At 35.2% G+C, this 22,344-nt stretch overlaps 3 protein-coding genes across 4 annotated transcripts; 1 reads left to right on the forward strand and 2 right to left on the reverse strand.

The window, feature by feature from the left end:
- Positions 1-472: 472 nt before the first annotated feature.
- On the reverse strand, positions 473-2,253 carry LOC125186023 (E3 ubiquitin-protein ligase ATL42-like). The gene has a single exon (XM_089058147.1). The coding sequence runs from the start codon at positions 2,086-2,088 to the stop codon at positions 823-825; it is 1,266 nt and encodes a 421-aa protein (XP_088914273.1). The 5' UTR covers positions 2,089-2,253; the 3' UTR covers positions 473-822.
- A 5,961-nt stretch (positions 2,254-8,214) lies between these two features.
- LOC125201573 (putative lactoylglutathione lyase, chloroplastic) lies at positions 8,215-11,692 on the forward strand. Of its 2 annotated transcripts, XM_048099745.2 has the most exons (10): positions 8,215-8,481; positions 8,782-8,877; positions 9,204-9,414; positions 9,486-9,610; positions 9,761-9,825; positions 10,283-10,495; positions 10,597-10,644; positions 10,981-11,088; positions 11,183-11,323; positions 11,400-11,692. In XM_048099745.2, exons 1-10 carry the CDS (start codon positions 8,340-8,342, stop codon positions 11,439-11,441), a joined length of 1,191 nt encoding a protein of 396 aa, XP_047955702.1. In that variant the 5' UTR covers positions 8,215-8,339; the 3' UTR covers positions 11,442-11,692. The 2 variants fall into 2 exon arrangements, with proteins under 2 accessions (XP_047955702.1, XP_047955703.1); XM_048099746.2 differs by lacking the exon at positions 8,782-8,877 and having other exon boundaries at positions 8,216-8,481.
- A 3,360-nt stretch (positions 11,693-15,052) lies between these two features.
- LOC125188954 (ubiquinol oxidase 2, mitochondrial-like) lies at positions 15,053-17,278 on the reverse strand. Its single transcript, XM_048086117.2, has 4 exons — positions 16,803-17,278; positions 16,603-16,731; positions 15,464-15,952; positions 15,053-15,379 (listed from the first exon to the last, which is right to left on the reverse strand). The coding sequence occupies exons 1-4, from the start codon at positions 17,193-17,195 to the stop codon at positions 15,320-15,322; spliced, it is 1,071 nt and encodes a 356-aa protein (XP_047942074.1). The 5' UTR covers positions 17,196-17,278; the 3' UTR covers positions 15,053-15,319.
- Positions 17,279-22,344: the final 5,066 nt, after the last annotated feature.

Here is a 22,344-nt window from a genome sequence, read left to right on the forward strand (position 1 = left end):
CTAATTGATTTTATCCAAAAATAGCGTTTGGTTATATTTGTCCACATATAAAATATAATTATGGCATAGAGACATAAGGGTATTGTGGCATGGAGACATTATGTCTCTAAATCACTACCCATTTTAAATTTCAAAAAGTTCTAAAACTGTGTGCTCAAGTTACATTTAGTTAATTAATTTACTGAACAAAAAGTGAAAATTGAATATTACCATCAAATACTCGGATTCGGTTTTGTCAGAACCAAAAGAGATATTCTCTAAAAACATGTCCTAGAATAAGTAATCTTGAAAATTGCTGTCTCTGATTTGCATATGTAATTATTAACTAAAAATGTAGTAATAAATAATTTAAACATAAGAAAAAAAAAAAAAAACAGGTTGGCAAAGATTGCTGCATAAGTTGCCCCTAATTTAATGCAATAATGTCGTCTTAACTGAATTTTAAAAAATGTAGCTTTGCCAGACTTGCATCTGAATTATTAAAATAAATTCTACTATAGCATGGTTGTTCACATAATCAAAACATGAAAACAGCTGTAAAAAATACCACCAATCTTTGGATTCGATTAATCCAACTGTAAAAGGTCTGAATCTCAAAATAATCCCCAAAGAGAGCAAAGTATCGAATCTAATTCCAGTTCCTTTCCTCTACATCAATATATTTTGAGGGGCCTCAACCCCACCATGTGGACTTTTTTCCATGTACAAAAATGCTACTTATATATTAAACCTGTCGAATATTTACGTCAGAAACAATTAAACTAAGCCAACATATCCCAGAAATATTTGTAAGCATAGAGATTCTTGATGAATTGAATTTGATCATATATTTAACCTTGATCCTTGAGACTGTGGAGCAATTCTCTCTCTATTTGCAAACCACTGGACCGTTTTTCTCGCGATAGGTAACCAAAGTCTTCTCGTTCTTTCGTCCTTGGCATTAATTTCTTCAACCTGCGGATCATTATTCCCTAAATCTTGGAATCTCGGATGAACCACGATTTCAGACATGGATCTCTTGTCGTTGGGATTGATCGAGCTCGAATCAAACCCTAATTTCGCCCTATTAGCACCCGACGACATGGCGGGAAAATTCCGGTGATCATCACACACTTCTTTATTGATTTCTCTCACCTTTCCCTCCAACGCTCTCTTCCTCTCCATCTCCTCCTTTATGCTCATGATCACCGTCTCCTCCGCCGTTTTCCTCTCCTCCACCGACGAGAATCTCGTCGCCTCCTCCTCCGTGACGACGTCGTTCATCAGTATCTCCGAGTTGAGGAACATGATGTCGGAGGAGCTAACATTGCTCCACCGGTTCTTGAGCACGGCTTCCGATACCACGATCTTGTGGTTGAACCGGTGCAGCGCCGCCGGCGACGGCGGCGATTCGCAGTCCATGCTCTCCGGTATCGGAACCTCCTCCTCCTCCTTCTTCCGGAAGCTTCCGCCAATGCAGAATCTCGAGGATCCATGTCGGCTCTCTTCTCTCTCCACGTAGAGCTCTAGATTGGATTCCTGCCGCTCTAGCTCCGGCGGCGGCGGCGGATTGGATAAGAATCGGAGGCTGGTGGAGAGGGGGAGGTGGGAGAGGTCGTCGGCGGTGACCTTGCGGCGGCAGAGGGGGCAGGTGGAGTGCTTCTCAAGCCACTTGTCGATGCAGTCGATGTGGAAACCGTGCTTGCATTTGGGGAGGAGGCGGAGGATGTCGACGTCCTCGAATCTAGCAAGGCAGACGGCGCATTCGAGGCCGTCGCGGGAGCCTCGGAGGGAGGAGAAGCGGAAGAAGGGGAGGGACTCGACGACGGTCTTGTCGACGCCCGAGACGAGTGAGCGGGAGCGGGGGAGGCCGTCGTGGATTTGGCGGGTGTTGGAATTGCTGTGGAAGGAGGCGGCGCGGTGGCAGAACTTGGCGTAGAGGAGGAGGATGAAGGTGAGGGAGAACATGACGGCGAGCATGCCGATGACGACGGCGAGGCTGGGCTGGAAGTTGTTGACGGAGGCCGGGGTGGTGGGGTCGGAGGGGTTTTGGGCGGTGGTGGTGAGGATCAAGGTGGGGAGGAGGAGCAAGAAGAGGATGATTTTCATGGCGTGATGGAGAAATGGGCAAATTTAGGCCATGAGGGTTTGATGCCAAAGAAAATACTTATCTTCTTTGGAGAAGAATCCAAATTACTTATGTGTGGGTGGTTTGACAATGGTTTTCTATGTCATACACTAATCTTTTTTTTATATGCCTGCTCTAAATAATATGTAAATCTTGTGTACTTAATACACGTATTTATACGTATGTATACAGTTGGTTCCTCGTCTTTTTGACAGACGGATATGCATCCATTTTGGATAGATATAAAACACAATAGTGTAGTTCCTAATTAGTTTTAAATAATTAATTAAGAGCTATGTGATTCATCAAATGGTTGAATGTGGGACAGGTCTCTCGTTATAGGCTTGGGTATGAGTTGACTTAATAATTAAGTTAGACTTATTATATACTAGAATGTTTATATTGACATATCATATTACAACAATGCAATAAAGAGCGGTAATTATATCGGTCGTTATAAATATATACTACTACTTATAAATTTAATATAATTTTGTTTGTAAATTAATGAGGAAAGAATAAAGGAAGAGCATGAAAAAGTAAAGATGATATTGTATTCATTTTATAAATAATTTCAATTTTAATGGGACAATCTAAAAATAAAAAACTTCCATTTTTAATGCAACAGGGGGAATACTGCATTATAACAACACGTCTAACTTCATCATCCATATTGTAGTATGATATTATCCAGTTGAGTATACAATATTGTATATTATTCTATATCTACAAACAGATTAATTACCTATTTTACTTTATTCTTACTGCATAAAATAATTTTATATCTGTAATATGGCATAGGCGGTTGATCGTCCTAATCAATATTGTTTACAAATGAATCTTTAAAGATAGTATTTCCTCAGTTCTACACTAAGTAAACCATTTTCCTTTTTGGAATGTCACGCTCTAAATGATGTAAATTTCTAAAAATAGCAACATCATTCTCTCTATTTTTTCCTCTTTCTTAATTTATTTGCTCCACTTAACTAACAAAACAACACTACACAAAATCTTATGCCGATTTAGAAATGATATAACTTAGAGTGAGACGGATTGAGTATAGATATAAAATCAAAGTATTGACGGAAGTTTAAAGCAAATACTCCCTCCGTCCCACTTTAGCAGTCTCATTGACTTTTTCTGCCCTGTTTTTGTAAAACTGATAAAAAATAGTTAAAGTGGAGAAATGGTAAAGTAAGAGAGACAATAATGTAGATAAGAATCTTCTCTATATTATTCTTTCTCTTAATTTACCATTTCTCATCTTTAACTATTTTTTATTATTTTTACAAAAAGAGGGCAGAAAAGTTAATGGGACTGCTAAAGCGGAACAGAGGGAGTAATTCATTAATAAAGATAGAAAAAAGTTAGAACGCATAGTCCTTATTATGTGCATTTGTCGAACGCGTAACATGAGCACGCATCACGGCTATTTAAAAATCTTTGGCCCGTTGCAATGTCGAAACACGACCGACTGAAAATCTACGTTCATTGTTTGATTAAGAATACATCAATAATTGCGTCATATTTTATGATATTTTAGTTTTACATTTTTTTTGGTGATTACATGTAATCAATCGAGTTGACTTGCATGAAAACAGTCTGTCATCATCCAAATATACAATTATCCCTAACCTGCCTAATAATAAGAGTCGTAAGTAGGATTTAAATTGATGTGTACTTCTTCAATGCGATCATTTAATTCCTACATTACTCAGGTTAGTTGCAGTGTGCATCCTATCTAATCTATGTTTCTTAACTAATTAGTACCACTATAATTAATTAAATCAATTATTATTTATATAATTAAATTAATGAACAATCTTCCCTTTGTTTGGGATATATTCTTAATTTAATGAACGATCTTCCTTTGTTTGGGTATATAAAACTTGTATATATAGTGTGCTCGATAAATATCTTTACGTATAATTTTTAAATTATTCGATAAACAAAATTATATTTGTTGAAAAAAAATATTATTTTGAGTTGAACAATATATTTTAAGGTCTCTAAGATTGTAGAAAATTATATTGTTCAATCTAAAACAATATTGTTTCATTGCAAATTACAGATAGAGTAGATTTCATTTTGAAAATGTTGTCGTTAAGTTTGTTGGACTTTTTTTCGTGTAGGCAAATTCCGGCCGCCACATTAGTTATGTTAATGTTAGGATAACGTTAAATAAGTGAAAATAATTGATGTATTTTATTTCATGCAAATTTAGAATTCGTTCGTATTTGTATATTTTATGACAATTTTCAAATATAGCAAATTTGTTGCGACTCAACAAAATTGCAATATGGACTACAATACAATAGTACGCTGTCATGCAGTCGTGAGAGTAATTTTGGGCTTCACAATAAACAATGGTTGCTGAAATCACTAGTTGGCTTACTCGGTTCATTGAATTTTCCCACTTAAATTATTAAAATTATATTAAATATTCAACCTAAATAAATAATTCGATTTTATGAGTTAGATTAGTACTATATTTTACTCGACACTAAATGAGTCCATTTTATATATATACTCCATCAAAATTCAAAGGTTACTATTTGATTAATTAAGTTGGGTCATTGGTGACTTGGTGTGAATTCATGCATGTTGGAGTCCATATTCCAAGAAAGAGAAACAACTATTTGTCCAAACCAAGAGACTTAAAGTTTCAGAGTTTTATATTTGATATTATGATACATATATAAAATAGGAGACGTGAGCATTAGTAGCAGCCCACCCTGAATAACAAAACTGGCCGTGTTGAATTTTGCAAGTAGGAATACTTAATAAATTATGCAGTTTGTGACAAAATACTAAATTAGAAAGCATACGTATGATGTCTATTTTGGGAGGAATTTGTTAGACATTCAAACCCATTGGCCGGCATGCTTCCCTCAACAAGCACATGCAATTGTATTTCCAATATTCCAAAACTCAATTAACCAATTAGGGTGATGATACACACATGACTTTCATCATGCGCGTTACAATATGAATTATGCTTTTCGAAATTATAAAATATAATTTTGGAGTATTAATTTTTGCATGGTTTACCATTATATTATCACACATGTATAATATTATTATTATTATTTTCATGCACCGTAAAAGATCACATAACTATTTCCACTATAAACAAAACATGCATAAAGGTCATGATATATCAGATTGATTCCTATCATATATAGTCATAAGAATCCGTTTCCAAATCGTCCACAAATGACGAAATTAACTTTTTTTTCAGGCGACAAGATGCGTGATGTCCAGACAGACGTGCCCTCAGCCGAATGCCTTCGGGCGTAACTTGCGTTCAAAGACTCGATGGTTCACGGGATTCTGCAATTCACATAATGAGCAAATTAAGTTGACTTTATTTATTAGCACGTATGAATTTCATTACACTTATTTATTGTATAAATTTTGTTTGGGTAATTAGTGTTATGGGATGTGATCAAATTCAAGCTCAAAATATTGTACAAACTTCAAACTATGATCTGCACCGTTAGAAAATGTCAACAGATGATAAAATAGCAGCAACAAAAGATGTCAACACGGTATCAATGGCTGATGTTGTGTTGCAATTGTATTGAAATTGTTTGTTGCTACTCCCTCCGTCTCACTTTAGCAGTCCCGGTTTACCATTTTTGGGTGTCCCATTTTAGGAGTCCCGGTTGAAATATTCCATAAATGGTATTAGGCCCCACATTCCACTAACCTTTTTCCACTCACATTTTAATATAAAATTAATATAAAAAAATAGGACCCATATTCCACTATCTTTTTTCACCAACTTTCCTTTACATTTCTTAATACCCGTGCCGAACTCAACCGGGACTCTTAAAGTGGGACGGAGGGAGTATTATTTTGTCATCTGTTGAAATTTTTAACGGTCCAGATTATAATTTGAAGTTTTTACAATATAGAGTTTGCATTTTATCACCGTCTGTAGTGTTATGGAGTAGTATAAACTTTGATCAATAACTCACATATTATCCTTATCATTAAATGCTAATTTCAGGTACCCATATGCTCTAGGTGTAAAAGTGGTTTATATATACAACAATTTGCATTGGTGATGTTAGGCCTGATTTTTCCTTAAATACATTTATTCCCAAATATTATTTCGAAAAATATTATTTCGAAAATTGAAATGTGAGACTATAATACTCTGTATTAACTACTGCATAATTTTTGTGTATATTTTCTAGGCTCACGGGATGACGGCCCACTAGTGGGGAAAATGGGCTATTTTTATGAGGTCATTAACGGGCATATTGGAAACGTGAGATGGTAAAGGAGTCGGCCTTTTATGGAACCTTTTGACCTTTTACCTAGAACTTGAAGGCTATATTTTCTAAAGTACCTTTCCCTAATTTATAAATAAGTGTACAATTTAAAATTGATAAATATAGTTAAAAAGTATTCTTCTCTTTAGTTTCTTCTTGGAATAGTATTTGTAGCTTTGCTTTCTCAATTCTTGAAATCTCATCAAGTTAGTTAATGTCTAGCAAGTTTGTAGGTGCTTCTACATATTTAGGGGAAATCGTTTTATCTTTTGGAACTAAATGTCAATTAAAAAGCATTAACAGGGTATGTAATTTGTCTTACGGAAAGAGAACTTTCCTCAGCTTGATTTATATTTAGTACGGTTTGTTTTGTTATTTTTGTTATAGTTTTCATTTCACTTATTGTTGTTTGTGCTCTTCCATTGAAGTAATAATTCGACTCGAGAACCGTTTCTAAACGACTTGAAAATTTTCTCATATTTCTAATATAGCAGGACTATGAGAAGAAATAATAAGACATGTCAACTAAGCCTAAAATCCGTCGACTGGCCTTAATAACCCGATAATTTATATGGTTGGTATTCCGAAACCTTATAATATGATTAGTCTGCACTCAATTAGAACTTGAACAGAATCTGATGGGTAGGGTCGTTGGGTTGGCTCTAGCAGCCTCTAGGTGCATCTACTACCCTAATTTTCTACCTTAAGTTATGATTAATTAATTTTTAACATATCAATATTAACCATAACATATTATTATACGATAAATCATTCCAACAACTGAAGATTTACCAAATATCATTCTTATCCAATGTCATTTTTCAAATTTTATATTTGTAATAACTAATCGTATTTGACTCTATATTGGACTTATGATGGTTATCCTTAATTTTCATATATATATTTATAGGTATATTTATATTTTATATATATAAATAATTTAGAATGAAAAATGCATTAGGATACTTAAAAAAATTGATCCTCACCCGTCATTAGTAGATGTCACACCTTTTTTTTAGTTTATCTCATAAAAGATACTATTATCACATTTTTTTAGGAAAAAATTCTCCTTCACATTTATTTAAATATATTACTATTTCCTTTTTCACTTATCACACAAAATAATATCTCCTAAATTTATATGTCATTATCCAAGTGAATCATCTGTTATGAAATATAGAGAATAGTTTTTAATGATTAGCTTATTAGGCTAGCCCAAGATCTCAATGTTTAGAGGATTAGGTAAATTTCTAACTTGAATAGTTTGCACTAATCTGAAATCTGTTGGACCGACTCAATTGACATTCCTAAACATAATAGTAATTTGATTTATGAGCTCATTTTCAATTAGAGTGATTTTATTATCTTATTATCTTTAACTAAACAGTAAATCTAAAAAGGATAATCATATAAAAATCAAACAAAATCTTTCGCAACTTAAATTATTTTTATTGGAATAAGAGATTTTAGTTTTAGGTTGTCATGAACAACTCTAAAAATACTCTTTGATTATGAATCATATTTTTATATATTTAAATAATTTTAACCAATATTTATGAGTTAATTTTAATAAGTTTTTTGTCTGTACTTTATAAATAACAATTTGATACATAGGTCGTGCGATGGATAGGATACTGGGATCCTAGTAAATATAAAAATACAAGAAAAGAAACATGAAAATTGATAAAATTAGCATAGCCAAACTCAAAGCATCTAGAATAAAAGAGTGAATTTTTTTTATCCGCTATATTAAAATGAATTTGTTGGAAAACCGAGAAAATGATGTAATTTTATTTGATATTCCATCATTTCCTAACGATTTGTTGAAAAAAAGGAAAAGAAACGGTATATCCTCAAAACGCAGAGTGGAGCTTCTTTCATTTGATAAAATTTGTTGTTTTCTTCGTCTTCCTTCCCTCACTCTCTCCCCTACTGATTTCGACCTAGATATGGCCAGGATTGTTCCCATGGCATCATCAATTAAACCCTCGCTCACCTCCCTCAAATTCTCTCCCACTGCTCGCTTCGCTCTTCCTCGCTCCTCCCCTACTTTATGCCGTAATAAGGTCGCTTCGTTGCACCTATCCAGTGGTACGTTTCGTTGATTCTCCACCCCTAATTTATGCACTTTATTTCCTATTTACGAGACTCGTTCTCATGCTCCGAATTTATGTGAATTTCTGTGTATTTGGATTGATAGTAGTCATAATCTGTACAATGAAGATAGTGTATTTGGTTAATCGAGTTTTTGTGCGTCGATTTGAAGGAGCAGTTTTGGATAGGAAAGTGGTTGCTGTTGTTGTGCCAACAATCTGGGGAGGATTACGTTTCTTGTCGTGTTTAGGAGAGAAAAGGAATGGTCTAACTTTATAAATTTGTTTGTAATATCAGTTGCTAAAATATCAGAGGCAGCCAGTGAGGGAACAATTGGGGTATTTATTGACCGGAGGAATACCCTACATCTTTTGCTACTTAACTGGCTCGCTGGTAGGCATATTTTAGTTTCTTCTAACTCATGTTTTTTCTTTTCCTTTTTTTGGTTTCTAGTATACCTATCTCTTTAAGAGATGAAACATATCAGTACCAAGATTTTTTTGTCTGGAGTAAATGCAAACCGGGCCGATTAATATTATTTGACAGAGAAAATTTCAAACATAAAATTAATGCCTGGAACTGTCCTGATTGCTTTTCTTAACTCTTAGCACTGGCCATCAATATCACAGCATCATCAATCATTCAATCCTGATTTAATTCTGTGATGTTGGTAACTGGAAAAACGGATGACTTATGTGTTGATCTCTATGCTTGTCCAGTAATTCCACAGCTGCATCCTTTTGGGCTTAAAACATCTAAGCTGTTCAAAGAAGATATATCTAGCAGATCAGTAATCGTTGCAGGAAATACAAATACGACCCAAGCAAGCACTGCTACTACACAGGAAAATGTTTTAGAGTGGGTTAAACAGGACAAGAGGAGAATGCTTCATGTTGTTTACCGTGTGGGCGACTTGGACAGGACAATAAAGTATATTTATTTTATATAGCATTTGATAGGCTGTTCATCTTGCCTTAGTATAATTACATGTTTGGCCACAGATTCTACACAGAGTGTCTTGGGATGAAACTGCTGCGAAAGCGAGATATACCAGAAGAAAGATATACCAATGCATTTCTTGGATATGGGCCTGAAGATTCTCACTTCGTGATTGAACTCACTTACAGTAAGAAATTGCCAGTATTTCTGAATTAGTCTTCTACTGACATCAGGATTGCTTGCCTGGATACATAAGCTTTGAACTTTGGCTCTACACACACAGCACACTGTTATATATTGTTCACAGTGCTGACTTATATATTTGTTGATATTTCAGACTATGGGGTTGACAAATATGATATCGGCAGTGGTTTTGGCCATTTTGGGATTGCAGTGGAGGATGTAAGCTCTCACACAATTTATGTTACCATGCTGCATACTCCCTCCGTCCCAAGATATTAGACCCCTTTCTTTTGGGCACAGGAATTTAGGAGAAGTTGTTTAGTGGTGTAAGTGGAGTTGGTAATAAAGTAAATTTTTTCCATAAATAGAAATGGGTCAAGTATGTTGGGACACCCCAAAATGGTATATGAGTCTAATATCTTGGGACGGAGGGAGTATTATTTTGGAAATTACCAATAATTGTTGCACTGCATTCTTGAGTAAAAGTATAAAAGTAGAAAGGCTACCAAATATATGTTACCATTTATATTATCTTCTAAACTAGTATTTGTCACATAAGGTGACTCTTAAGATTTCTCATAGATATTCTAAATTTCGTTGTCGATTACTGCATACAAGTTTTGATAGTTATTTCAAGAAATTACAAGATTATTTCATAATAGCATTGGATATGCAGGTAGCAAAAACTGTAGACTTGGTAAAAGCCAAAGGTGGTAAAGTAACAAGAGAACCCGGGCCCGTCAAAGGTGGGAAAACAGTGATAGCATTTATAGAAGATCCTGATGGTTACAAGTTTGAGCTTTTGGAGAGGGGTCCCACACCCGAGCCATTATGTCAAGTTATGCTTAGAGTAGGAGATCTCGATCGTGCTATTGAATTCTATGAGAAGGTATACATTTTTATGTCTTCTTGTTCAGTATAAATTCATGATAGTGTTTCATCTTTCCTGACACCTCTGCAAAATCATTAATTCGAGCCACAATTTAACAGGCTTATGGCATGGAGCTTCTTCGCAAGAGAGACAATCCTGAATACAAGGTAAAATTGAGTTTCTTGTTAGATCCAGCTGGTAGTACATGCAATTTAATTATTAATGTTGTATTGGAATACAGCTTTCTTTGTATGTAAAACTTCATGATTGTTATTTTCATTCTCTTTAAGTTCCAAGGCCAGTGTGCTGATGCAGAGAACTAAAAAAGAACATGTTAGGCAATTTTCAGTCAATAAAAAATTGTTGAGGGCTATAAAAAATAGCCACTGTACCATCTCTTTGATCTGATTCAATGCTTGCTTTGAATCATGTCACGCCAGTCTCATCTTTAAAATCATACGTGTACAATGATGTGTGCTCAGTATAGTTTACTGTCCTTGCAGTATACAATTGCAATGCTGGGGTATGGTCCTGAAGATAAAAATGCTGTGATGGAGTTGACATACAATTATGGTGTTACTGAATATGACAAAGGCAACGCTTATGCTCAGGTTATCTCTCCTCTGATTCTTGATCTTATGCAACCGTTACTTTGTTATAACTAAAAAGACAACGTTTTAATATCTGCGTGACTATATCTTGCAGATAGCTATAGGGACAGATGATGTTTACAAAACTGCTGAAGCGGTTAAGCTATCCGGTGGAAAAGTTACCAGAGAACCTGGGCCTTTACCTGGTATCAACACCAAGATTACTGCATGTCTGGATCCTGATGGTTGGAAGACGGTATGGTCCTTGCACATGGAGTTTATCAATTTTTGTCTGGCTTAATTATTTATAATGGTCTTGTGAATCTTTGCAGGTTTTTGTTGATAACATTGATTTTATCAAGGAGCTGGAGTGAGCTATTTGTACACAATTTACAATTCCAGCCAATAGGAGAAAAGCGTCAGACCAATATTTCCAAGTTCATCGGCTCAAAATGATGTGGCGGTAAAACATCTATTGGGTTCGGTTTCGTAGAATAAGTTATGTGGCTTCTCGAGTCATAGGATTAGGAGCTGAAGAAGGCCACCAGAATCAGAAAATTTATAATATCCCCTATCGATGCATTCTGCAAAACTCAGACAGTAATATATTGTCCATTATAGTTCATCTCTCTGTCCATCACATGAAAAGATTTCTAGTTTTTTACTGAATAATTGTCCATATATTTAGGTGAATCAATCATCTTCTTCCAAATTTCTTGTTCTTTCCAGTAATATCAAACAGATAGTGGTGTATTGTTCATTCACCTAGAAGGAGTTTCCTTAGCTTAAGAATTAGAGGCTTCTTGAAGTGGTGATGATGATCAATTGTAAAGCATGTATGAAAGTGGTCTATTTTCTAATCCAATTATCTAGATTAGTTTTTAGATTAAGAATCGATCTAGAATCATGAACCTAACACATATTACTATATATTACATACAGTTTTATTATATCATGGAATTTTTGAAAGAAACAGGATGTTAAGTAACACCTTCATATGACACTCCAAGAGGAATATATTATGCTCGATTCTATAATGTCAAACAAAAGAGACCCGTTGATAATCAATATTAAGTGGAATGTGGAAAATATCTCATTGTTTAACAAAATGAGTGTGAATTTTGAAATATTCAAAGAATCTTGATATTTTTTTAAACTGCATTTAAGCTTATTTTTACTTCACTCATATTCCAATAAAATGATGACGTGCGACTCAGTTGGTAAAACGTCTCCTCTTTAACTAATAGATCAGGAGAGACCTCCTAATTATAAAATACATATGCCTATCTTGATTGAAATATAAATGCACATTTTATATATATGGAGTATTTTTTTAAAAAGGTATACAAAATACTCGTCTCATTTTAGGAATCTCAATTGAGTCCAACCCAGGTTTTAAAAAATATAAATGAAAGTTGGCAAAAAATAAATACTAATGAGTCCTATTTAAGAAATAATATTTGAGTTGAATGCGATTTTATTACCATTTATGAAATATTTTAGCTAAGACTCTTAATATGGGATAAATTAATATAGAAAATTGGGACTCCTAAAGTGAAATAAAGGGAGTAATCGTTTTAATTGTAATGACTACTAATTAATTTCATGATTTTGAAATTATAATAAAAATTATAACTTTCAATTTTCTTTTATAATGATTAAAATTGAAAAATCGATATGGCACAAAACCGTATCAGTTTAGGTAAATTGGTATCGTTTTAATCTATACTAAAAAAATAAAATGTCAATCATATTTTTTCCATTAACATCGATTTATTCAAAACAATAATATCCCTGTCCCATCTCTCTAACTTTATCGTCTTCTTAATCTCATAATTTTTTTTTTGGACGGAGGGAGTATTGTTTTATTGTCACATCACTAGTATTTTATTTTTGATCGGGACAATTACTAAGAGCATCCACAATAGCGGACATCCCGGCGGACGTCCGACCGGCGAGCGGCTCGTCCGTCGGGGATGTCCACTATTGGGGCGGACGAACTGATAAGGATCCAAGTTGATTGTGATCCAATAATCCAAGATTAATACCCATTGATTATGTTTGATCTAACAATATTTTTGTGAAATGGTTTTCAACTGAACACAAAAACACAAAATAAAAGAAGGATAGGGTGGATCTAGCCTTCAAAAACTAGATCCAAAAAGATTTGATGGAGAGGAAAGAAATGAAGAAAGTGAATTTGATATTAGCTAAATCCATTGATGGAGAAAACACTCTAAGCAAACTTCAACATACAAGATTTAACTAATGGCTCCACTACTCAAAGGAATTCACAAGCCCTTTGATGCATATCTATACTTGATCATACTTGAACTAGCAATTGATGAAAACCATACTTGAACTAGCAATTGAGGAACAAACAACCTAGAAAACTAGGAATTAGATAAAACCCCCAGAGGGGAAACTCTATCAAGAGAGAACAAAGCTCACAAGCTAAAAATTCAACAATCCCCCCTCAAAAAATGATGAAAAAGAGTATTTATAGTTAAGGCATCGGACAAAACGCCCGCACAGGCGTTTGCCCCGTCTCATTTCCCTGGTCGGGCGAATTCTTTGTACTCGCACGCGGCTTTAGTAAATCGGTCATAACTTCCTCCTCCGGACTCCGATTGGAGCGTGTAAGATACTCACGCGAAGCTCTCTCAAAGAGGAAGACATTGGTGGCCTTCCCAAAGCGTTTGGACATCATGTCGATAGGCTGATCGCTGGTTGAATCCAGCTGCCATTGTAAACTTTGACGCACGGCTTCCATGATCGTATCACGAACGGCTGACGGACATCCGGGACGGACGAGAGGTTGTCCGTGGTCATGCATAGACGTCCGTCGGGTCGTCCGTCCTCTTGTCCGCTATTGTGGTCAGGCGATGGACGTCTCGGCGAACGAGAGCATTTTTCGATTTTTAAATTTTTTTTTCTTTTAAAACTCTATATATATGGCTCGTTGCACTTCATTTCATTTGCACCACTTGTATTAACGTGAGTCTTATATTCCACTAATTTTTTCAACTTACTATTCTTTACATTTCTTAAGTCCATAATAAGAGTGATTTCTATTATGGGACGGAGGGAGTATTTATCTAGAACAATAAATATTTAGTCAAATATTAATTGTGTTTATAATATGGGTATTAAAGTGAAAAGTGAGCATAGATAACATAATACTGGTAACGCTTCTTCCTCTCCTCTCTTGTGCAACGCTGAATGATTGCCATAATGCAACCAAAGTCATTTCCCATTTTTTCAAAATTAATGGGGGATATTAATTTTCTATGATATTATCCAAGGTTTATAGTTGTATATATCGGTTGCTAAATTTTATCTTGTTTTGAAATGAATAGGTAATCACATTTTTATATTAGAGCATTCACAATAGGGGTGTCGTCTCGCCGCCGTGCAGATGGCACTTGACGATCGCCGCAGGGAAGGGCAGGGCTAGACTCTGCTCGGTGCCCACTCGGCGGTCGGACGATGCCTATCGTACGCCAAGCAGCCGCCGAACGCGATATTTAAATTTTTTTTTATTTCACCACTCATTGGACTTCATTATTCACACCTCTTATTTTTTTAATAAAGTATGCTTGAGTGTTTGCTATGTGTTTTTACTCCGTTTTTGTTGTTTTAATATTTGATAAACACTATCGATTAGAATTAAATTAGAGATCTATTGGAAAGGCTGAGTTAGCTGTTGGAGGACTGAGATAGAATAATAATGTGACAGGAGGAATGTTGAGGCTCTGAGATAAGATGATAATGTGGTAGGAGGAATTTTTGGAAGGACTCTCCTTTCTCTTTCAGCATTTATAAAATCCATACCGTATCCTGCTGCAGGAGGCCGACCATTGTAGCACTATTTTGTACTCCTAGTAGTACTTGAATAGCACTTTTCCGTTTTACACTGTTTTCCCGTTCCAACATAATTGCAGGATACACAATCCTGAAATTTGAATCATGTTTGGAACATCAATTAGAATCCCACCAATATACAACTATCTTTACATTTAGCAATGACAAAAACAGAGGGGACCTCCTTTCGCCACAATCAATAATACTATGTCGAACAAGAAATGACCAAGAATTCACATACTCATCAGCTAAATGTGCAATGACATCCTAGTTGCATGAATGTGCGTAATGAGAGCATAGTTTGCTCACTTGAAATAACCATGAAAGTAGACAAGATTACATCAAAACAGACTCAGTTGTATGTTTGGATCAAATCCAACTATCCCATTCAGTGATATCCAACCGGCGCTGGCAATCCATTCAACTCCTTTCCTTGATAGTGAATATCCTGCAACAAGCATACCATAACTTGTTAGCTAACATATGAGACACCAATTAAAACATGTTATCACAAAATTTTACAGCCACTTACAGATGCATAGTGATTGACATCGCGGTGGTGAGCCTCATCGGCCCTAACAACAACCACAACATCACGAAGAGTAGCATCCGGGTTGAGGCGCCAATAGTCAATGGCAATAGCAGGAGCAGGAACATTCTCAATGTTTCCCTTGTCAAGCTCTTTCAAAAACTCAGTGTAGGAGTGGATCGCTTCTTCCTCCAAGTACCCAACGATGCGATGACTAAGCTTTGGGGAGACCAGATAAGAGACAAAATAGGCGTTGAAGAAGACGCCCTGGACGGCAAACACCAAGGCACGCTCGTACCAACGGGGCTTAGCCACCTCCATGAAGGTCATCAGATGCATCCGCTCATTCTCGGCTTCCTCAAGAAGGGCCTTGATCCATCCACCACTGTGCTCAAACCGCCGCAGGGACTTGCAGTGCAGCAGCATCCCTCCCACCATGCCGGGAACGGCTGCTACCGTCTCAAGCATCATAGCACGGCATCCATATCTCCTCTGTGATGAATTTCAGATAAAAAGAAAAAAGGTTAATGTAACCAGTCTATAAAGGTTGGAACGTTGACGGCTATGGTGAAAAATATGATCTCTAAATTTGGTCATTTGTAAGAGATATAATCCAGCAATTTGAAAAAGCTAAACAATTTATTTCAATAAATTTTCTTTAACTTAAACAGTTTGATTTCGTAAATTGATTTCAATACTACCAAAAAACTATATCAAGACGAAACATACGTACGTTTCAAAGATCCAAGTACACTAATAAATAAAATAATTGATTATATGATTAATAGTAACAGATGCAAGCAACTTAAATTAAACAAATCTAATTTAATATCAAAATATTTCAATACATTGCGTACTAAATTAAGAGCAACCCATACCCCTTCCCGTACTTCAACCAACCATACCTCTCACAACACGCCTACAACCCCATATCTCTCCCCATACATCTACTCCAACAACTTTAATTTTAGTACTTTTTTAGTTATCAATCAGTTTATAAAATTAAATAACACTATAAATAACAAAATCACTACATTAAAACTTGTAAAACTATTCCAAGAAAAACCATATGCTCTCTATTTTAATCTCAAGACGTCAAAATAAAATCATACGCAATATAGAGCTAAAATAATAAAAAATACCTGAAAAAATATATCAGTAGGAAATCTGAGCGCCTTGACAGTCCAATAGGCCACCTTGTCGAGAAACGTGACCGGCGCGTGATGCTTTTCCAGATCTATTTTCAAATCAGCATTGTACGTCTCCCATGGCTGAATCAAAGCAATTTACATCATCAATTAAATGTTCGAATCAGAAAACAACACTATCAGTATAAAATTACCATAAAGCAGCTCCATCTCCACTCCGATCCATCTTCTTTGGTAATCTTCGGGCGCTCAACACCCCAATAGCTGACAATACCTTTGTTATCATTCCCACCGCCGCCGGAAGGGGCAGAGTTTCCAGCAGATCCGCCGTTCACCTTCTCCTCCTGTTGCTGATTCTCACCCAGCACCACCGTACTGGCGTTGCGCGATCCTGTATTAGTGGAGAACCTCATCCACTTCTCGACCACAGACTTGGAAGTACTAGGGAAGAAAGTGATGGAGCCTCCACGAACGGAGGTCCTAACCGATGAAGCACAACCTGTAGCGCTGCCACGCGCGATGGCAGTCGAGAAGTAGCGCGGCAGCGCCGATCGCGCCGCCTTGGTTGCGCTACGGCTCATCATCATTTTGTTTTAGGTTTAGGTTTAGGATTAAGTAGCGAAATTTGGGGTTTTGGAGGATAGCTTATTGATCAAGTTTTTTCTGTGATTTTTCTGGTGTGAGTTTGTGGCTCCAGAAGGTGGCATATATAGTATAGGGGTATAGTGGTAATTCACGTAATGCGGTTATCCAACTTGTTTGGAGGCGGTGGTCTATTTCCATTTTTGACCTTTTCATGAATTAATTGTAAATTAATTAATTTGGAGCATTCTGGAGAGAAGTATTTAAAAGACGAAAACGGGCTTGAATGGCAAAATTTTGCACATATCCCAAGGCACATCCACTTCAAACAAACTTGTATTCCGTCAGTTCGCTCATAGTTGAATCATTTATCCATTTTGAGAAGTTCTCTTATAGTTGAGTCATTTTCATATATAGTAGTATCCTTCCGTCCCACTTTTTTATACTCCATTAATTTTCATGGTTGAGTCATTTTCATATATAGTAGTATCCCTCCGTTCCACTTTAAGAGTCTCAATTGAGTTCGGAACGAATTTTAAGAAATGTAAAAGAAAGTTGATGAAAAAAAATAGTGGAATGTAGGTCCTATTTTTTTATATTAATTTTATAATAAAATGTTAGTGGAAAAAGGTTAGTGGAATGTGGAGCCTAATACCATTTATGGAATATTCCAACCGAGACTCCTAAAGTGGGACACCTAAAAATGGTAAATCGGGACTCCTAAAGTGAGACGGAGGGAGTAATTTTTTCCCAATTCTTACTTTACTCTCTCTACTTTATTCACTTTCTATTTTATTCACTCTCCTTCTTTTTTTACCTTTTTTTAATCTATTTATGTAACACATTTAATATTCCGTTGAAAAGTTTCGCCTCAACTATGAGGGAATGGTTGGAGTACTTAATTATCGATTAAATTTTTTAATTATAAATAACATTATTAAGTCTATGATTATTTATCTATCGTAATTGCATTTATAAATAAATAGATGAACCTTGCGCGCATCTGAATAACTGAATCGAGTCTCATTAAAAATTAGGATGACCTATAGCTGGGGAGGGTAATTTGGAGAAGAAAATATTTCCATGCTTGGACGTAAGCCGGTAAAGGGCAATATTGGAATTTTGTTATCTTTATAGTCAGCAAAGCAAATCAAATTACAAAAGTATATTTCTTGGAGAACAAGTCGATGAGAAATTTCCGTAGGGACCACGCAATTTGGATAGGTGCACCCAAAATCAATTCATTTAACCGCCTCCTAATTAATGTTCCTTTTTTATCGCAGAATTCCAATTAAACTTGAATAATTGCTTCAAATATCAGAAACCAAAAGTTTATATCAATGTTGATCACGTTTATATCAATGTTGCCAATATAAATGCGACGCCAAGCACAGAGAAAAAAGAAAAGGGCTTGGCATGATAAAATACAATGGATATTAACCGGTAATTCATCAAATCTTAATACTATTAATTAAGTTTAGTTAAAAGTTATTTACTATTGAATAAGTATTCCCTCCTTAAATGTGTGATATTTGATAGTGTTTTAAGAAATTATTTAATTTTAAATTTACTCTCTCTTTATTTTTTATCATTTTCCTTTCTACTTAATTTTTCCATTACTTAACTTATTAAATTTTTTCTTAAAACTAGTGTCGAAAAGAAATGCTTCTACTACAGAGGGACGAAGAGAGTAATAAAACAATTACTATTTTTTATATATTACTTATAATAATATATGAATGAGACAAATTAGTATAATACTCCCTCTGTCTGCAAATAAGAGTCTCATTTCTTAGAAGCACGAATTTTAAGAAATGTTAAGAAAATTGGATGGAAAAAAAATAGTGAAATATGAGTGTCACTTGTCGGAATGGATCACCTACCACAATTCCTGTATATATTAGTTTTAAATGATTTGTGAATGAAATGAGTTTGTAGAATGTGGGGTCTTTTATGGTTTTATGGTCAACCGAGACTCCTATTCGCAGATGGACCGAAATGAAAAAACGAGACTCTTATTTGCAGATGGAGAGAGAGAGAGTATGAGATTCACCTATAAAAAATACTCCATCCGTCCCACGTTACTTGAGGCGTTTTATTTTGACATGAGATTTAAGAAAGTTGTGTATAGTGAGTTAAGTAAAGTAGAGGAGATAATAAAGTAAGAAAAAGAAAAGAGAGTAAAGTAAAAATAAGAGTAAAGTAGATCAGTTACTTTGTTTCGTTTTTAGCTAAAAAAGAAATGACTAAAGTAATTTGGGATAATTCAAAATGGAATATGACTCAAGTAACTTGAGACGGAGGGAGTACTACGAATGAAATGGAACATTGATGGACATAAAAAATTTTAAAAAAAATAAAAAATAAAAAGAAAGAAAATATAGAAACTTATTGAGTGGTAGAAAGAATACATTGGTATAAAAAATGATGTGTCTTGTATACTATTCATCAATCATTATTTTTGGTTCTAGATCAAAATTTATTTGGGAAATTATGCATTCAAATAAACATATTTATTAATGGAACTTGATACACATGCTATATTACTAGTCGAACACAGATAAATTGGATTATTCTAGGTGCCTATATATGAGAGCAATAAAAACCTTAAAATAATATTATAGGATAGTCTACTTTTTTTACTTTGATAGATTGATTAATTCGGACTGATTTAATCATTTAACTCTTTTAACAATATGTTCATATAATCATGTTTTATTATTTTTCTATAATATGTTAATCATGTTTTTAGATTCCATTCACTAATCTTTCACCCCTGCTTAGTTATACAGTAGGCTATTAATTTATTTTTAAACCGGGTCTCAGAATGGGAGTATGTTTGAATTCGTCGAGAATCAGAATCAGCGCGATATTGCACGTGAATAAAAATTCAAAATCCAAAATATCGAGCCATGACAAGAATCGGACCTCGTCACGACCAAAATGGGAATAACCAATAACCGCACAGAACAAGACAGGCCTAGTACTTAATTTAACATTTTTGGGGCAATATTTTCTATTTATGAAGGCCTACCAAAAGTGGCCTAAACATATAATGACATGGGCTGCGTGTGATTCGCCTTAACCGGACCCAAAAACGAATTCATATACGATTAATTTTGAAAACGTCAAATTCATCTTTTCTTTTTTATTTGGCAGAATAGGTTAATTATACATTGGAATTTACAATTCTCTTTCTATGTTACAATTTCAACTATCCAACTACTTTAACAATATATGTTCCCAATAAATAGGAGGGTTGAAAGGTGAAAATGCGTTACCCATGCATGGCAACTTTAGTAGCTTTAGACATTAATATGAATTTAGGACACGCACATATCTAATTAATAATGTATGTATAACATGTGATGTTGTTCCCGACATGAAATTTTGGGAGACAAAAAGGTGATGTCGGAGGAAGAATTAGGCACAATTACATTGTTTTGAGACATCTCCGATTTTTCCTCCAAATTTTATCTACTTCACAGTTCACACACATGTATATTGCGTTTTCCACCGAGATTGTATCATTGGTCTCAACAGTATCCCCTAATATCCAACTTTTAGGTATATTATACATATATGTAGATAAAAATATAACATGTGAGAAGAAAAAAAATCAAGAGGGTTAAAGTTGAACTGAAAATAAATTTATTTTAATTATAGTACTAGTACTAGTACTTATTTGATTGGTGCTTATTCTTATATAGTCTGAGAAAAACGTACTTCTAATTTGATTTTAGAGATCCAATGATATTTTAAGTTTCTCTACATTTAATCACTTGTTGGAGAAATTGTACATTTATAATATGTTGATCACGTCTTTTACACTCTACTCACTAACAATTCACCTCTGCTTGGAAGTAGTATAGTAGGCTACAGATTAATTTCTAAACCGGGTGAACGATCACCTCTTAGACTACAATCTCACATGCTTCTACCCCTTAAGGTTATCAATCTACGCTATACTCACAAATCCAAGTTAAAGAGACATCGAATATCAGGCAATTACTGTAATAAGCGGTGTACATCCACAAACACACTCTCCCTCCGTCCCATAAAAATATACGCACTTTCCATTTCTGTCCGTCCCACAAAAATATGTGCATTCCATATTTGAAAAGTTATCCCAATTTATTACTCTTATACAATAACTTATTTACAACTTATACCACCATTACACACCACTAATAATATAGGTCTCACTATCCACTAATACCATTAATTTTAACTACTATTCTCATCCTCTATCTTATTTTACCAATTTCGTCTTAATTCTCGTGTCATATCAATTGCCTATATTTTTATGGGACGAGGGGAGTATTAAGATACGCACAATAGACATGAATTCAATAACGCAAGAAAACCCAATGATTCAATAATTGGAAACACGTTTAAGCAAACCCTACTATAAATTATGAACAATTAGAAGATCTAGCCACTCATGATTGTTAAAAAGATGCAATCAGTAACTGTAAATACCATAGTGGAAGCCAAAAGTCCTTCTCTAATTCAGGTTTAGGTCTTATTTATACTTGGAACGCCGATGCATGGGCTGTGGATCTAACAAGGGTAGAATGTGCTCTAAAACTGAGTGTAGCACGATTTCACCCGACCGTGTGGCTTTAAGAGCCACTTTCACCCGACCGTGTATCCCTTACGAAAATATGGACTGTTGAAGTGGACTTGGCTAGGTAGCATTTGATGTCTATTCTACCCGACTGAGTGGCTTAATTTGTGATCCACTCTCACCCGGCCGGGTCCAGCTCCCTAGAATGCTTGCTCGATTTCACCTAAATGGGTGAACTTTAGGACCAATCATACTCGGCCGAGTCCATCTCTCTGGAGCCTATCCACCTTTACCCGATCGGGTAGTTTTATGAGCCACTCTCACTCGGTTGATACCTACACTTTGGACACGTTATGCTTCACCTGATCGGGTGGTGTTTGACGACAATCTCACCCTGGCCGGGTGACTTCCTCTGGAGTGTGATTTTCTCCTTTTCCTGGTTCTAATTTTGTAAAAGGGTGGCATAGTTTAAATAAAATTATACTACTTCCATCATCCCTTAAAAATGAGCACGTTGGAATGACACGGGTGCTAATGCAAAATTGATAAAATAATGGAGAGATAGAAAGAAATAATAATTGAAT

The sequence above is a fragment of the Salvia hispanica genome, chromosome 5 (genome assembly GCF_029641045.1).
Source record: "Salvia hispanica isolate PSC_SH4W2 chromosome 5, Shi_PSC_v1, whole genome shotgun sequence".
Lineage (NCBI taxonomy): Eukaryota > Viridiplantae > Streptophyta > Magnoliopsida > Lamiales > Lamiaceae > Salvia > Salvia hispanica.

Bases quoted from the DNA above. Each gene is read 5' to 3' on its own strand.
- LOC125186023 (XM_089058147.1), bottom strand. From the start codon at position 2,088: ATGAAAATCATCCTCTTCTTGCTCCTCCTCCCCACCTTGATCCTCACC.
- LOC125201573 (XM_048099745.2), top strand. From the start codon at position 8,340: ATGGCCAGGATTGTTCCCATGGCATCATCAATTAAACCCTCGCTCACC. The intron at 9,415-9,485 runs GTATATTTATTT...GTTTGGCCACAG, and splicing joins GACTTGGACAGGACAATAAA to ATTCTACACAGAGTGTCTTG. The intron at 11,324-11,399 runs GTATGGTCCTTG...GAATCTTTGCAG, and splicing joins ATCCTGATGGTTGGAAGACG to GTTTTTGTTGATAACATTGA.
- LOC125188954 (XM_048086117.2), bottom strand. From the start codon at position 17,195: ATGATGATGAGCCGTAGCGCAACCAAGGCGGCGCGATCGGCGCTGCCG. The intron at 16,732-16,802 runs GTAATTTTATAC...GCTTTGATTCAG, and splicing joins GGAGATGGAGCTGCTTTATG to CCATGGGAGACGTACAATGC. The intron at 15,953-16,602 runs GTATTTTTTATT...AATTCATCACAG, and splicing joins CTACTGATATATTTTTTCAG to AGGAGATATGGATGCCGTGC.